Source organism: Neophocaena asiaeorientalis, unplaced genomic scaffold (genome assembly GCF_003031525.2).
Source record: "Neophocaena asiaeorientalis asiaeorientalis breed wild unplaced genomic scaffold, Neophocaena_asiaeorientalis_V1.1 scaffold591, whole genome shotgun sequence".
Taxonomy (NCBI): Eukaryota; Metazoa; Chordata; class Mammalia; order Artiodactyla; family Phocoenidae; genus Neophocaena; species Neophocaena asiaeorientalis.
In genome coordinates, this window is record NW_020173494.1 from 353,051 (window position 1) to 371,197 (window position 18,147).

Genomic DNA, 18,147 nt, shown 5'->3' on the forward strand with positions numbered 1-18,147 from the left:
TGTGTTTCTAAAGTTGTGTCACTTCTGGCTATGGTAATGGGCTCCAAACACCCTCCTCACCAGCAGGAAGTATGACAACACCCGGCTTACATCTTATTTACCTGTCTGACCTTCAACTGGAATTAGAAAAATTAGAAACTTTCACTCATAAATCCCTAATAATTTTGAGGTACAGGTATACATGCCTACCTAAAAAAAGAGCCTTAGAATAGCTAACAACAGAAAGAAACACGATTCAGAGAAGCAGACTTAATGATTAGTCACATTTTACATACACTCAGGATCTCCTAAGAAAAAGCATTTTCTTCCTGTTCCAGTTTTGACTCATTTTCATATCTTCTGCCTATAGTGACCCCCCAGGACCCCCTTTGGTGCCCTGAGGATGCATCCTGAGAATAATGAGGCCTCTTCCTATATAAGTGAAGAGAAGGGCACCCACTCAGCTAAAGAGAAACATATAATAAATATGACAATTCTGACCGGATTAAGGAGGCAAACACATTTTCTTTTAAACTAATTTATTAATAAGTTTATTCTTCACTCATAAAAAAGAACATTTTTTGGCTTTGAAATAATGACATAAAATAAAGAGGCAAGTAACTAAAAATTATCAGCTGAAAGTAGATAGAAGCAACTCATGCTGAACCATGAGCAAACACTACGTGCTTTGGGCTATAGCAGGGGCACCAGTTAAAAGCAAGAGCTGAAGATGCGGGGCCCATTCAAGGCCCAGGCTATCTCTAAAGACTGCTTAGTTCCCAAAGATTGCTTGGTCAACATACATAGGAAATGACTCCTCCCTTTGCCTCTCTTTCCTTCTTTCCTTCCTAACCTTTAACAACAAGAACAGTAGGCAATAATGCTTTGACGCTAGTCTTTCTAGTTTGTAGGATAGCGTTGTTGTTGTTTTAACATGTTTAACCTGCATATTTTCAACCTTCAAAAACATAAAACTGCAAAAATCAGCTGTAACTAAAAGCCATTTCTATTTTTGGTCAGTTATCTGCTGTAGGCAAAGCTTCATATAGGAATTTTTATTGCGGATCTCCATGACTGCGTCCCTAACAAGCTCAATGAACATCTGTGGCCAAAGCTTCTGCAAAGCCTCATTTTTCATGTTGATTTCTGTGGCTTCCTTCACAAGATCCTCAATATATATCTTGCAGAATTTCTTTTTTTCCTTTATTTCCTGTTAAAAAAAAGAACATTTTACAGTCAATCATAATTAATCCCAAAACCAAAGCAACAATTACCTGAACCAGAGAAACTTGAAATAATCTATTCCGACCCCCACCCCTCATAGCAGGAAGACTTTCCTAGACACTCTGGACACAGAGCTCTGCTTGAGTAAAGACAGCAACTGGGAGCTCACTTCTTTCCAGTCCACTCCCACCTCCGTGGGACAGCTCTGTTAAAAATGTATTTCTTGGCAGCTGTAGGAAGAAAACTTCCAGGTGAACTAATATGAAACCCATTTGCTAATTGTGGGGGGGAAATAAAGATTTTAAACTACAGTTAAGAAAAGTGTTTCTTTATTGGAATCACTGGATCGTAACAACTATTTCTTCATCGATAGACTTTCTCCTTTCTCAGTGAAAGTAGTTTACTTCGCGCAAATTAACTGAATGCATAGATTCATGAGGTCAGTTAATATCCATATACATATTTGAAATATCCATACTCTGAATTCACTCTGTATTTTAGGAAAGCATGTAGTGATGCATTACACTGACTTTTGTGGCCAAGACCATTTGGACAAAGTTGGGAAAAAGTGTACAAGGAGGAAGAGGACATATATACAAGCCTGGGACCCAGAACTTGGCCTTCAGAAGAGACAGTGTTCCCACTCAACTTCTGGGTCTGGCAGTCTGCAAATGAAAAACCTGGGTTCAAAACACAACAGAGGAAGTTTTGGGCCGGAGGCTACTGGGGCACTGGGCCTCGATATCATCCTAGAGGCTGAAACAAAGCCATTTTGATTAATGCAAAAATTCAACATTTATTTCGGCTGTTGATACTTTGAGTATCTAGGCATGATGATGGAAAGTGCCATAATATATATGGAAAAAATCAATGGAATTGTTAAGATAATCAGAATTATAGAAGAAGCAATTCACATAAATAGAGGAAGAAAGAAATAATAAATGTCAATGAGTCAATAGGTTTAACTACTTGTAAAAGGATATACTGAAACCTCCAACTCAAATCAAAACACCAAAATAATTTTAAAATAGCTAAATTTAAAATATCAACAAATGTTGCCATTAAAATAACACTACAGAGATTTGTAATCACAAGGAAAATGCTTACATTATAATGTTAAGTGGAAAAAGAAAAATACAAAATGAAATTTTGATAGAGGTTGGGTTACATAAGTGTGTGTATTTGTCAAAACTTAGCGACTGTACTTCTAAGATTTACATTTCATTGTATATAAATGTTACCTCAAAGTAAGAAACTACATGAAATACTGAACTCTAATGATCTGCATGCTGAATTATTTAGGGAGAGGTGTGGTAATGTGTGCCATTACTTTAAAATAAATTTTAAAAATAAGGTGGATTGTTGATGGATAGAGGATGGGTAAATGCATAGATGAGTGACAAAGCAAGTACACTCTACAGTACAATACTAAGAGTAGAATTTAGGTTTGGGTGATGGGTGTTTACTGTAAAATTCTTTCAACTTTGTTGTCTGTTTGAAATTTTCATTTAAAAGTTACAAAAATATATAGAAAATTAATAAAAAGTATACTGAAGTGTCATTAAGATTGGCTTTGGGTATTGAGACAATGAGTATTTTTTGCTCCTTTTTTCTATTTCTCTTCCTTTTCTAAATTTTTACAATTTATAAAACAACAAAATATGTTTTAGAGTCTTGGTTAATATAAATTAACGGTGAGTCCCAAGTGTCACTAACTTCCTCTAACAGAGGCATATTTTGGAAATCTTCCTATGACATGTAAGATTTCTCTATGTAATCACTCACCATTCAGGGATCAACAATGGCCTACACATGTTAAAAGCTTAACTGAAAGAAATGAAACAGTAAATCAGTGCTGAATGAGATGTTTAGATGGCAAATACAATCATTGTTCAAAGAAGCGAGAGCCCTTTGTGCTGGGGTGGTCAAGAAGACTTCAGGAAACAGCATGATATACTGTGAAGGAAGCCAAGGTCAGGAATCAGAAGGTGTGAGTTCTAGAGGCAGTTCAGTCAGGATCTCACCATGTGAGCCTCAGTAGTTCACCTAAGTTTCCAGTTTTCCTTACCTGTCTAAGAACATGACTGGATTCTTTAAAGTCCCTTTCAGCTCTCCGTCCATCTTAAATCTTTTTTTTTTTTTTAAGGGGTTGGGGGTAGGAGTTTATTTATTTATTTATTTTTGCTGTGTTGGGTCTTTGTTTCTGTGCGAGGGCTTTCTCTAGTTGTGGCAAGCGGGGGCCACTCTTCATCGTGGTGCACGGGCCTCTCACTGTCGCGGCCTCTCTTGTTGTGGAGCACAGGCTCCAGACGTGCAGGCTCAGTAGTTGTGGCTCACAGGCCTAGTTGCTCCGTGGCATGTGGGATCCTCCCAGACCAGGGCTCGAACCCGTGTCCCCTGCATTAGCAGGCAGATTCTCAACCACTGCGCCACCAGGGAAGCAAGCCCCTTAAATCTTTTTTAGAATGAGTCAAGGAGGTTGAATGAACAACTACCAAGCAACAGAATTATACATGTCATATGTATAATGAAAGGGTCTGCTTACCCTGATTTGTGAGAAAATTACTTCAAGTAATTCCTTTAACAACTCAGGATATACAGAGGAGAGAGAATGAGCACTTTGTGTTGCAGTGATTTAAATATTTTTTAAGAAGTGGTGAATGCTAGGTTGTGAGTCGAGAGGAAGTGATTAAGGGACATGGGCAAGGTCTTTCAGGCAATAAATAAGTGGTGGAATCATGGGCTCAAATCCAAGTCTCCTAATGGTGTAGTATTCTTTCTATAATGTTATGTGGCTTCAAGTTTTTTCTTTTCCCTTTGATATTTCTCAAAACAGTAGTCAACATTCGCTGTCTTTACTTCTTGATTGGTTATTTACTGCTCAAACCACTTTAATCAGGACTCTGCTTATATGACTCCATTGAAACTATCCCTGTTTTGACTAAAAATGACTTCTACTGCCAAATTTATCAAATTTTTCCCCTCTAGTTTGTGCCTTTGGGATTTTAGAAAATCATAGCCTACCCAATCAAGGTCATAGTTTCATCTGTTTTTTAAATGAGAACTTTAAAGGTTTGCTTTTCATACTTGGGTTATTTGATATGGAGTTAATTTTTCTTGTGTGGTGTGAAGTAGGGGGTCTGTATTTATTTCTGATTTGATATTCCATTTCCTCAGTAGCATTTATTAGATAGTCTGTTTGTACTAGTCTGCAATACCTGCTCTCTGTAGAAAGTTTTCCTGTATACGTGGGATAGTTCTGGCTATTTTGTCCATGGGTCTATGTATCTATTCCTATACTGCCTTAATTACTACAGCTATCTATCCAATTTCTAACTTTCCTATTTATTGAGTTGAAAAAATTAAGGACAGATGTTGAATTGTATGAAATGCCTTTTGAATATCTATAGAAATAATCACAAATTTTTACCTTAGATCTATTAATAATTTACTGATATCAAATATTTCTCACATTCCTAGACTAAACCATACTTGGCTGTAATGTTTCATTATTCATTTAATGTTCTGCTGTATTTTGCTTGATATAATTTTTTAAGGATTTTCACATCATCAATATTCTTAGGTATTTGGTCTGGCTTTTCTTTTTTATGTGCAGTCCTGGAAGGTTTGGATTCAATGTTACACTGTCTGACTTTAAAAAGTGAAAAAGCTTTCCTCTTTTTTAATACTCTTGAACAATTCAAGAATTATTGGAATTGTCTGTTCCTTAAAGAGTTGGTAGATTTCTCTATGAAACTGTTCTTGTTTTGCAAGCAGCTCTGATATTTTTCTAAATGTCTTTTATTGAAATCAGTATTAATTTTTGACTCCTAGAACTGACTGCTTTCAGAAAGACAAGGACTCATAATCCTGCCAGCTTGGCTTTCATCTTCCCTCTTCACAACATCAGGAAGCTCCTATTTGCCAAGGGATTAAATTCAATCTCTTTCCCCTCTTACTACCTTCCCAGTCTCATCTTCTAAAACCATCTACCTCAGTCTCTGTGCTTCAACAGCAGTGAACTGCTTAAAGTTCCTGGCCCTCTCCTTATCTAATTTATGCTTCCATGTCTTTTATTCGTACTGTGCTATTTCCTAGAAATGCCCTTTTCCCTTTATCATATAGCTATATTTTATCCTTTAAGATTTCAGGAAGCTTCTGCTCTAGAAAGCCTCTCTTGATCAGGATAAGCTATCCCTCTTCTACTCTCTTGATGCAGTGATTTACATTTATCCCTGCACATGTCTATCACCCCCATTAGAATGTGAGATCCATGAGGATAAGCACAGTGACTTCTTACAGCCCAAGTATTATGTGCGATCGGTGCTCAACAAATGATTTTTGAATGAATGAAAGTATGACTATAGAGAGGACCTCAAGGAACTGACTTCAAGTATTTGAAGAGTTTTCATAAGAAAGACTTGTTCTCTTTTCTACGTAAGGCAATACTAGGATCACTAACTGAAAGTTATTAGGAGGCAGATTTCAGCTTAACATGGGTAAGAATTTCTTCACTGTTAGAGTTGTTCAGTGATATGCAGCTACCTCAGGAAGCAGCAACCTTTCTTCACCAGAAAAATTTAAAGCAGAATCTGAACATTTTTCAGGATCATATAAAAATATTGTTGCACTGAGTTCTCAAGTATTTTTCAAGTTATAATCCTTAGAGCCCTATGGGTTCCAGAAAAGATGCTTCAGGACTGGGGGTGAAGTGAGGGAAAGGAAAAGAATAGAAGCTCTGAACTCCATCTACAACAAGAACAGCTCTGCTGTTTTGCTTTCTTTTGAAATACTGAGTTTCCAGCTACAATATGGTTTGAATAAAGAATCTCACAGCTGTTATAAAACACTTGAAAAATGTTTGGCCATTTTGTGTATACGTATATATACCCACACCATATATATATATATATATATATATACACACACACCACTTAGTCCCCTCAAAATCTCTTGTAGAATCTTAACTTTCTATTGTTATTTAGATGACTTGTTTCTTCAGCTTTCTCTGAGTTCCATCAAGGCAGGCACTGCATGGTTTTCTTCTGTGTAGTTCTGCAGTACCCTAACACAATATTCCCTCAGTAAACTTCTGAATACATAAAGGAATAAAGAATTGGTTCCAGCTTTTCTGTCTAAATAGCTACAGTGGAAACAGAATAGGTTAAAATGATGTGACTAAGAACACAGAAGGTAATGGTGTAGGAGAATAAAATAGTGAATTAAAACATCAAGGACCTAGGCAAAGAGAACAGAAATGGAGGTTCTGCTGTGTCTTCTGCCAGTCCAGCACAGGCTAGTTAAGTACTCAGAGCAAGCCTATATCACTTTTCTTAATTCAGAGAGATCTGGACCTACTTTGGTCTAGATTTTTGGTACCTACTTCTTTTGAACATTTTTTTTTTTCTGCTTAAATATATTGAAACTATGGGTTCTACTTCTCCCTAATGCCTTGGTGCCTACTCTCCCCAGCCCTGTATATAAGGCTGGCTAACATTCCAGAACAAAAAAAGGTTATCCTAACTGATTAGGAGAGAAACGTACAAGTCTCAAGCCATTTGGGATTTATCCAGACAATAGGTTCCAAAGATAATGACAGTTTTACCTCTAGCTTTTCATTATAAAAGTCTCTTGTGGTATAATTTAGTGTAGCACGATTTGTGCTTTCTCCCACAAGTCTCTTGCTATCATTATTTTCTTCATTGACAATACCAGGTTTTTTCCCTTTCGTTTCTAGAAGATACCGGAATTGCTTCTTCCTGTAGAAAGACAGTAAAGAGATTTAGAGAGTTATTTATGTGATTTGTGAAAATATGTCCAGTTTTTGTTGACTTTAGAGGGTAGCATATGCTTTTTTGAATATCTGTTTTATGAGTCTGAGTTTTTTTAAGTCAGTTCACTACCCCAATCTCTCTACTAATTAAGCTATACAACTCAAATTCTTTTGTTTCACAACTACCAATCATCAACAAAAACATGTCTCAAGCATTTCTAAAGTGAAAAAACTCTAAAAAAAATAAAATAAAACTTAAAGAATCACAGAGGACCAACCCTAATTACACATGTAGTAGACCAAACTTTCAAAGTCTTTATATCCCATAAAACATGTTAGTTACACATCTTATAAATCACACAAATAGTTCATAATTCTATTATGCAGCTCAGTAGTATTGCCCATAGCTAGAAATGGAATGGAGGGACTCCCCTGGTGGCACAGTGGTTAAGAATCCGCCGCCAATGCAGGGGACGTGGGTTCGATGTCTGGTCTGGGAAGATCCCATATGCTGCAGAGCAACAAAGCCCATGCGCCATAACTACTGAGCCTGAGCTCTAGAGCCCGCGGGCCACAACTACTGAGCCTGTGCGCCACAACTACTGAAGCCCATGTGCCTAGAGCCCGTGCTCCACAAAAAGAGAAGCCACCACAATGAGAAGCACACGCACCGCAATGAAGAGTAGCCCCCGCTCACCACAACTAGAGAAAGCCCGTGTGCAGCAAAGAAGACCCAATGCAGCCAAAAATGAATAAATAAAATAAATAAATTTATATATATATAAAAGAAATGGACTGGAATACTGGTTTAAGTTTAGGTAAAAACAAAACACAAAAAACCCAAAAACCTCTAACTGTTATCATATCAGGGTAAGATCTTACTAGGAGGTAAATAATGAAACAGGAAGCTTCGTTTGATTATGAAGAACAGAAACAGTGCTCATAGCATCACTTGCAGACCCATAAGCCTAGAATTCCAGAGGACTGCAACTCATCCTTCATGAAGGTCACTTTCTGGTTTCTACCACTTAGTGTGTCTCTCAGGGAAGTGATATAAATACTTTACTATGAACTGTGAACTGAAGATTGGGAGCAGAAAAGGAATATATCTTTTAAAAATGTCTTCCTTTTCCCAATTTAAGAGTATAACACGACTGTTTTAGAAATTATAAGGGGTACGCATTTTGAAAAGTATAAAAAAATAGAGTAAAATCACTCATAAGTCTATAGCATATAAATCTATGTAAATCATTAACACTGTTCACATTAGACATATTTCTTTGCAGGCTCTTTCTATAAATTTTTGTAAAAAGTTAAGATCATAATTGCAAAGCAATTATACTCCAATAAAGATGTAAAAAAAAAAAGATCATACTAAACAACGAGTTTTGTATACTGTTTTTGCTTAATGGTATATAATAAGCATTTTCTGTGTTATTAAAATTAATATTTTAATGAATGAATAAAATTCAGTTGTGATATAGATCAATTTACATAATCAGTCCCTTTTACTGGATATTTCAGTAGCATAATTTTCTCACTCTTAAAAAGAAGAAGTAACATATAGGTATTTATCTGCATTTATTTTATTGATTTTTAATTACAAAAGCAATATACAAATTATCCATCACTTTTATTAGTCTTTTCAAATAATCAATTTTTCATTAATTATGTTTTTAATGTCATTATTTCTTTTCTTTAACTTGCTTCAGGATTATTTTGCTATTGTTTTCCTAACTGCTTCAGGTAAATGTTTAGCTCATTCATTTTCAGTCTTTATTCTTTCCTAATGTACCCATTTCAGGGCTAAAATATTTCCATTTAGCACCACGGTAACTTGATCTCACAAGTTTTGAAATGTGGTATTTTTTTATTACATTTCAGTTCAAGGTCGTTTCAAAATTACATTATAAAATTGTCTTTAACTTGTAGTTTATTTAGAAATGCATTAATTTCCAAATACATGGGGATTTCCTAGCTAACATTTGTAACTGAGTTAAAGTTTAATTGCATTTTGAATGGAGAGCACAGTCCATGTAAATCCTTTGGAATCTGTTGACATCTGCTTTCTGGATAGTATTTGATCAATTATTATAAATAGTCCATGTATGCTTGAAAAGAATTTGTGTTCTGCAGTTGTTTCGGGTAATGTTCTCTAAATGGCTAAGTCAAGTTTGTTAATCAGGTTGTTCAAGTATTTTACATCCTTTTTCTATTAATTAATCAGAGGTATATTAAAACTTTCCACTGCAGCTGTGGGCTTGCAGTAATGTCAATTTTTGGTTTATAAGTTTTTAAGGCTAAGCTTATAGGTTGCAGACAAATTAAATTAGCAAATTGATATTTCTGGCGAACTGAACCTGTTATCACTTGAAATGATCCTCTTTATTTCTAGTATTGCTTTTACCCTTAGTTTATTTAGTCCTCAATGGCTACTTTGTTTTTATTTGGTTAGTATTGATGTTGTTTATCTTTTACCACTTTTTTACTTTCAAACTTTATGTAACCTTATGTTTCAGATGTGTCTCTTTTCAACAACATACAGTTGAACTTCCTTTTTTTTAAATTGAGTCTGACAATCTTTGACTTTTAACCAGAACAATTAGTACATCTGCATTTTATCACTGAGGTAGATTTGGTCATAATTAATGGCTCCCTTGAATCCATGCCCTTTACAATATTATTTCACAGTTAGGTAAGTATACCTCCGAGCCTCTTAAATCTTGCTCTGTGACTGTGACCAATAGAATGTGGGAAATCATGGTGTACCAGTTCTTAGCCTAGGCCTCAAGGGGCCTTGCATGTTTCTGTGCTCTCTTCAAACCCTGCCTTTGCCGTGAAAACAAGCCCAGGAAGATTTCTGGTATATGTAAGACCATGTGGAGCAGAAACAAGCTGTCCTCAGTAAGGTCTTTATAGACCAGCTTACAACTTCTCAGACCCCCCAAAAGTGAGAGAGCTTAGGGAAGATCTGCAGAGCTGCCTATCCAACCCTCAGGTGACTGCAGATGCATGAGGTCTGGAGCTGAGAGCAGAAGAAGCACCCAGTTGACCTATAGACTCAGTGGGAAAATGTTTCTTGTTTTTAAGTCACTGAGTCTTGGTACAAGTGTAATTGCTGATATACTAGTATTTAGGTTAAATCTAACATCTTATTTTCTTTCTATTTGAACAAATATTCTATGTTTCTTTTCCTTTTTTCTTCTCCCCACTTCTCACCCCTGCCCTGACCTTACTAGTTTGGAAGCTATATACTCTTTTATTCTTTGGTTACCAAAGAAATTACAACATGCACTCTTAACTTACTAACATTTAAACTTAATTACTATATCTTCATCCTAGATAATACAAGGACCTAGAAAACTATAATTCCATCTACCCCTCCCAATATATATACTACTATTGTAGTGTATTTTAATTCTACATTTTAAAATCTCACAATACTATTACTGTTGCTTTATATAGTCAATGTTCATTTAGTTTTATCCCACAAATTTAATACTTTCCTTGCTCTTTAGCTCTTCCTGCACCTCAGAATTTCTATCTGGGATCAGTTTCTTTCTGCCTTAATTATAGGCTTTATCATTTACTGCAGGAATACTGATGGGAAATCTCTTAAGTTTTGTTTTTATTATTTTGTTTTAAAATGTCTTTATTTCACCTTCATTCATTGTTTTAAGGTTTTTATTTTAATTTATTTATTAAAAATTGTTTTTTTTTGGCTGTGTTGGGTCTTTGTTGCCATGCGTGGGCTTTCTCTACTTGCTGTGAGCAGGGGCTACTCTTCGTTGCAGTGCGCTTCTCTTGTTGCGGAGACGGTCGCTAGGAGGGCAGGCTTCAGTAGTTGTGACATGAGGGCTCGGTAGTTGTGGCTCGTGGGCTCTAGAGAGCAGACTCAGTAGTTGTGGCGCATGGGCTCAGTTGCTCCGTGGCATGTGGGATCTTCCCAGACCAGGGCTTGAACCCGTGTCTCTTGCATTGGCAGACGGATTCTTAACCACTGTGACACCAGGGGAGTCCCTTTCACCTTCATTCTTAAAAGACTTTTTTGCCTGTATGGAATTCTAGCTTGGCAATTAATTTACTTCAGTACATTGAACACATTCATTACCCTGTCTTCTGGCTTCCACTGTTGCTGTTATGAAGTCAACTGTTGATGTGCACTCCTTTGAAGATAACCTCTCTTTTCCTGGTGGTTGAAAAATTTTTACTTTATAGTCAGTGTTCTGTGATGTGACTAGGTGTAGATTTCTTTTAATTTAACAAATTTGGAATGGATGAGTTTATTTAATGTGTAGATTAGTGTATTTTATCAATTCTGAAAAAATTCTTTGCTGTTATCTCTATCCCATGCTCTCTATTGTGTCTTTTTGAAACTCCAAACATGTTAAATCTTCTAAGTCACTCCATCTTCAAATTTCTTAACCATTTTTCCATATTTCTTTTTTCTTTGTTCTGCATTTTGCAAAATCTTCTCTAGTTTATTTCCCAGTTTACTGATTCTCTTTTCAGGTGTGTCTAATTGGCTGTTAAACCTCTTAATTAAGCTTTAATAATTATGCTTATTATATTTTTCATTTATAGAAGTTCCTTTAGTTTCCCTTCAAATCTGATGGATCACTTTTTTTAAATTTCCTGTTTTCTCCAGATATTTTCAACCTTGTTTTTTATACCATGAAATATTGATATACTAGGCATAGTCATTTTATAATCTATAAGTGATAATGCCAAATCGAAAGTATTTGTGGGTCTGTTTCTGTGGTCTATTTTTTTCCTGCTAGTTCTTATACATGGTGCTTTATTTCCTTGTGTGCTTGGCTATTTAAAAAAAAATTCTTTTCATTGTGTGTTGGTCATTGTCCTTAAAAATTATCCATGGGGATTATCTGAGATAGGATGAGAGTACCTTCCTCCAGACAGAAGGTGCATTTGTTTTTACCAGGTATCTAGAGATAGTAATGTTTAAATTTTGAAATCATTTTAAACTATGCATGTATTATAAACTCAGGCTGCAAATTTACCTGAAGATTGGCTTTGGTTATAATTTCTTAGAGACAACTCTGCTCCTTTTCTCCTCACACCAATGCAATCAGAACTGAACTAAGTGGGGAAGTAAACACACAAGACACCCATTTTGTTGGTATAGATTATAGTAGGGTAGCATGGCTCTGGAGCCAAGTTTTGGGGAGGGGAATGGGGAACTTCCTGATCCTCAAAGTAAAAAGTGGTATGATCCTGGAGGGCGAGGTCAGGACAAGCCTCCTGATCACCCAGCTCCCAGACTATAGCAAAGGTAGCCGTTTCCTTGGTGGACTGGTTCTGTGGTATCATTCTGAGATCCTTTCCAGGCCCAGTCTAGAGACGGCTTCCCTATTCCTTCCAATGATTCTGTAGATAATTAATTTCTTATATATCAATTGTTTTCTCCTTACTCTAGCCAGAGTGAATTATCTATAACTGAATCATGACTAACACACCATCTTTGACTTTTCTCCTTCTATCTATGCCACATCCTGTCAGTCAGTGTTTTCTGTCAGGTACACGCCTTCGAAGTACTTTTCAAATTATCCTCTTCTCCATTCTCACTGTCTTAGTTCAGACCCTTATAATCTCTCTCCTGGACTACAGACTAGCCTCTTGATTGGTCTCCATTCCTTCCATCTCTGTCCTCTTAAATGGCAGCCTTTCTAGAACATGAATCTAATCACAGATTGTTGTGCTTAATTAATTACAAAGCACAGTATTCAGTTTTGTTTTTCATGGATTTCTGGGCTCTTCAAAATCAGATCACAATCAGTCTTTCTACCTTCATCTCCTATCACAATTCGCAATCATCCTATGCTCCAATTATATTGAACTATTTACAATTCCTTGTGCCTTTGCAGATCTCTTTCCCTCATACCCTGTACCTGAAAAAACTCCTATGTATTCCTGAAGAACTAGAAAAATGTTACCTCCTTTGTGAAGACTTCACCAATGTTTTTCCAAAATGTAGTGTCTCCTATGCTCCTACAGCCCTCTCTTATAGTATCTGAAATGTCTTTAACTTATTAGCTTATAAGCTAGTAAGTTAATTTATTAGCTTATAAGCCACACAAGAGCAAGAACTTTGTCTTATTCATCTTTATACCTCCAACACTTTGGAGAGGGCCAGACACAAAACAAATTTAGGATGTTTGTGGGATGAGTAAATAGCACAATTAAGAGGTGTGTGGAATATATTTCTTTTTCTAGTGCAACAGTACTTCTATAAAAACTATAGAAATTAAAGGTTACCTGGCATCACCCAGAATTGAAATCAGATGGTACTGGGGTAATTCAGAAGATGCTACATGTGCTAGGATTCCAAAGAGCCTTTCAGCCATTATCATATCATTTTGCGTCACCTGAAGAGATATGAAGGAGAAGGGTCAAAAATGACATTGCCTCTTAGCTTGATGTAACTAACATAATTCCATAGAAATTTCCAGATTAAATATTTTTAGTCCAGAAAAATACATTCTCCTGGGCTGTAAGAGGAAAGTGAGTTCTCATTGATATTTCTCTTTCTTCCTTGCACTTGATTAAAATGAAGATGTATTGATACAAATGTGGCCCATGGTGATGGATGATGGCTGGGAAGTGAGGAGTTAGCTCTGACTTAGAAGCCATGGTTCCTAAGGATAATACTTGAGACACCTTAAATTCTTAATGAATTTTTTTAAAAAATCCTATAACTTCTTTGAGTAGAATGATTTAGGGGGAAAAATCTCAAGTGTCAATGGAATAGATTGACTTTAATAATGTGTCAAAGGTAAGACAAGGTGTTGTTCATACATTGTTCCTAAAAGGATAATTTTGTCCCTTTCTGAGGGAATGAACATTGGATTAGGAAAGGCACTCCTATTCGTTCTGAAATTTTGTCCGCCTTTCTCCCCACAAGGAATAGTCTGTCACAGATGTATTCCCCATGAGGGCTCATTCCTATGTTAACCAAGAAACTACTAAAAGCAGGACTTGTATTAATATCTGGGCATATTTTTAAATATAAAGTTAGGTTGCTTGCATTTTAAATACTATTAGATTGTCAATATAATGCAGTGGTTCCCAATCAGGGGCCATTTTGGCCCCTAGGGAACATTTGGCAATGTCTGGAGATGATTTTGGTTTATCGCACCTGGTGGAGGGGTGTTACTAGCATCTAGTGGGTGGAAGCCAGGGATGCCGCTAAATGTCCTACAATGCACAGGACAGTTCCCACTATAAAGAATTATCTGATCCAAAATCTCAACAGAGCATTTGAGGTTGAGAAACCCTGGTATAGTTAAAGTTTGCATTTTTTAAAACTTTATTCTTTACACTAGCTATAATACACTACACAGTAATTTCTGGAAACTAAATCCATAATTCACAAGCATCTTATACACATGAATCAGTGCAGACTGACTCTTTCCCTTCCCTTCCCTAGACTTTAATAGTTAATGAGGCTGCTGCTGCCTGGAATCCGTCCTTCAGCTGACAACTAAGTTGTTTGGTCTAATATAGTCACCTAGTGGCCAGTGCCGGGCACTACTCCATCTTTTCCTCTTGATGCTCATAATTCAATTTAAGTCTCCTCAAGCAATATCATTCTCTCTTATACAAAGAGAAGTAGAGATATAGTATAACATTATTATATATTGTCAAGGATGAGATAAGCAGTTTTATTTTAGGTCTTTTATTAAAGGGTCAAATATCCCTGGCATTGACATTTTCGGAACTTTAAATAAGAATAAATTACATTGGTTCTTTCTCATTCTTCTCTACTTTATACAATTATATTATACTATTACTTTCTATCTCAAGGTTTTATAATAATTATTACATTTCCAGTAGTGATCCACGTTTGGGTAAATACACTATTTAGGGTTAATTGAGATAACCATTTGGCCATTAATGAGGGAGAATTACTCATCCATAGCAAAAATAACTATTCTACTTCCAGTGTAGGCTAGCTTTGGAAACTTTTGGAATTAATTATTAGATCTGACCAGTGACTCACAGCCTCTCTGGGGAAGTACCAAGAGGGTACATAAAGCTGAAACAAATCTCTTGAGAACTAGCTGGAGAAATTAATAGTCATCTGAAGGTCCCAGGTTTGCCCTACATCTTCAGCAGATGGCTGATACTGTGGTCATGGGCCTACCATGGTTGATGCAAATTTCACATGGCTTTTGTACAATGACCCAGAGACCTCCAGTCTCCTAATGGTATGCTGTAGCTTCGGAATTTTAGGCTAGAGTCACTTACAGTGTATCAGCTGCAGGGAAATACAGTTGCTATTACCACCACGCTAGCAAAGTTGATTATAGCTCATCTTACAATAAGGAGGTCTGAATGTTAAGAGATAATCACAGTACTACTAACAGCATATTAGAGATTTTTTCCTTTAGAGGATTATTTAAATTCAGTTCTGGAATTCCACAGTAGAGGAAGAAGCATAGTTTCTCTCTTTTCTTCCAAAGTAATATTTAAAGAGAACATGATCTTTGGATAGCTGGGGGATTAACCCTGTGACAAGCTTAGCAGAATCAATCTGAAAAATAACTCTTTACTAATAATTTTCCAGTTATTCAGGCTCCAGGCACAATGCAGATATTCCAAAAGCATCTGCTACAAACTATTAACAAAGCAGTCCAGACGTTTATGGACTTATGCTTGTTTTACTTCCTTTTTCATTCATCTTTATCTTCTTTTATCTTTCCTCCTTGCTTATTTCTCCTTCTCATCTCTTCTTTCTAAAATCACTCTTCTTTCCCTATGTACATTCTTTTTTTCCATGTTATTCTTCCCTTCCCCTACCACAATCCTTATGAATTGACATTTAGTATCACTTCCCCATACCATTCTGCATGTCAGACAGTCTGTAAAGCACTCTGAAAAATACAAAGATCACATTACTTACAGAAGTGGGTTTTTTTATTTTAAACTATTATCCTACCAACACTTTACTTCTCTGAATACTTACAAACTATCAAAAAAGTATTTACTATTCACCATCATCTGGTTACTATTTTATTTTCAAAATTGTCTAGTACCTTAGAAGTTTTTAGATAAATAGTTTTAGCTTTTCAACATTTTAAATGTCAAGATTTTTTTTTAGAAAAACATTATTTCTCAAAAGTTCTATCATGGTTTTATACATAAATTATTGGCCATTTTTATGACTACTTCCCCTAAAAAAAAAAATTTTTTTTTTTGTTTTGCAGTACGCGGGCCTCTCACTGTTGTGGCCTCTCCCGTTGCGGAGCACAGGCTCCGGACGCGCAGGCTCAGCGGCCATGGCTCACGGGCCCAGCCGCTCCGCGGCATGTGGGATCCTCCTGGACTGGGGCACGAACCCGTGTCCCCTGCATCGGCAGGCGGACTCTCAACCACTGCGCCACCAGGGAAGCCCCTAAAAATGAATATTTTAATTCTACAGTTGACTTCGTGTTTAGCTTACCTCTGTTCCATTTATCTTCTGCATATTAAAATGGCTCAGTCTAAACAGAACATAATATTTCCAGAGTGTAAAATTGACAACTGGATTTCCTTGAGGATCAACTGTCAGCTGGTCAACTCGACGGAGTTGTGCTAGTGCATTAAATTGCTGCAGCGTTACAAGATTTGTTTCCTTGAATTTAAGGTGCTACAATAATAAAACAAAAAAAGAGGTGAATATTGAGTTTAACCATCTTAAAACATTAACATTAAAGCTTCACTGATCATTCCCCAAATAAATGTAAACTTTACGCTTAGCTAATATGTTTCCAATTACATTAAACCAACTGAATGTATTAAACTTACATAAACTTTAATCCACCTAATGCAAAATTATTGATGGAATATATTAATCCATCCAATATTGGATTCAAAGTGATTTCCCTTCTGCAAAGGATATCCCCCTATTTATTAACAACCTAAGAGTCTTAAAAATTATATAAATACACAATAATTCAGACTCTTCCAGGCATTACAATGATTTTATATGCTTTACACTGAGATGAAATCTACAAAGGAAAGATCAGAAGTAAAAATTTCAGAATTTTATAAATGCAGGGCTCACACAGCGCTTCTGAGAAGAACTAGTTAACCATTATTACTTTTATCTTGCTAATTACTATGTAGGCTACTTAAACTGGCTACCAGAAAATAAAATCACTAAAACTGAAATGCTAATATAAGTGTTCTGTCTGTGAATTTGGATGATCTTTTCTAAACATACTATCTCCACTTCTATCTTCTTTAGGGAGGATGATATAACAAAAGAAAAAAAAACACTTAATAAAGGGTGGGTGAGGGAAATCACTTGGCTGACAGAAAAACACAATGATAATAAAAATTCAGGAAAGAATTCATGGAAATCACAGTTTCTGCAAATTCACACTAATAAATAGTACAATAATACTATAATTGGAAAGGGCTAATTTCTCAAAGTAATTTTTTTTTTTTTTTTCTTTTGCAGTACGCGGGCCTCTCACTGCTGTGGCCTCTCCCTGTTGCGGAGCACAGGCTCCGGACGCGCAGGCTCAGCGGCCATGGCTCACGGGCCCAGCTGCTCCTCGGCACATGGGATCCTCCTGGACCGGGGCGTGAACCCGTGTCCCCTGCATTGGCAGGCGGACTCTCAACCACTGCGCCACCAGGGAAGCCCCTCTCAAAGTAATTTTAATGAGCTATTAAAGTTATTTTAAGTGTTGTTAGGGGACTACTGTAAAAATTATATGTAAATATATATGTCCCATTAATACCAGGTACAATAAATGAATATATAATATACAGTTGGGTGAGGTCCTGTTGAAAGTTTTACAAAGTAGAAATATATAATTTGAATAAAATTACATTAGCTCGTTATACTCCATAAAGAAGCATTTTCTAGAGAGATAATTTCCAATATTTACAGAAGACTGCAAGGCCATTTATGAATACTAATTTAAATCCCAGATTCAGAAAATCAACACAAGAACTTAGTCTCCCTGCCAGACAGAAACTGCAGAAATAAAAGGTAAAACAGGTCTTTGGCCTGAATATAAAAGTCATGACTGAGAAGAATTCAAACATACAACTAAAAGAAAATGTTTACCAAAGAATTAGGAAACTTAATCTTCAATTTGGGAAGCACTTGGACGATTTCATCAAATTCTATGAAAGTGAAGGAAACAGTTGTCACC

At 36.2% G+C, this 18,147-nt stretch overlaps 1 protein-coding gene across 1 annotated transcript in view; it reads right to left on the minus strand.

Moving 5' to 3' along the window:
- Positions 1-553: 553 nt before the first annotated feature.
- The window catches only part of LRRC49 (leucine rich repeat containing 49), a 121,061-nt gene continuing 103,467 nt past the window's right edge, over positions 554-18,147 (minus strand). Inside the window, exons 13-17 of the mRNA XM_024747522.1 lie at positions 18,060-18,147; positions 16,440-16,625; positions 13,253-13,362; positions 6,809-6,962; positions 554-1,189 (exon numbers count right to left, since the gene is read on the minus strand). The exon at positions 18,060-18,147 is cut by the window's right edge and continues 17 nt beyond it. Coding sequence (XP_024603290.1) covers positions 986-1,189; positions 6,809-6,962; positions 13,253-13,362; positions 16,440-16,625; positions 18,060-18,147 — 742 coding nt within the window. The 3' untranslated portion in view covers positions 554-985. The remainder of the gene's footprint in view (positions 1,190-6,808; positions 6,963-13,252; positions 13,363-16,439; positions 16,626-18,059) is intronic.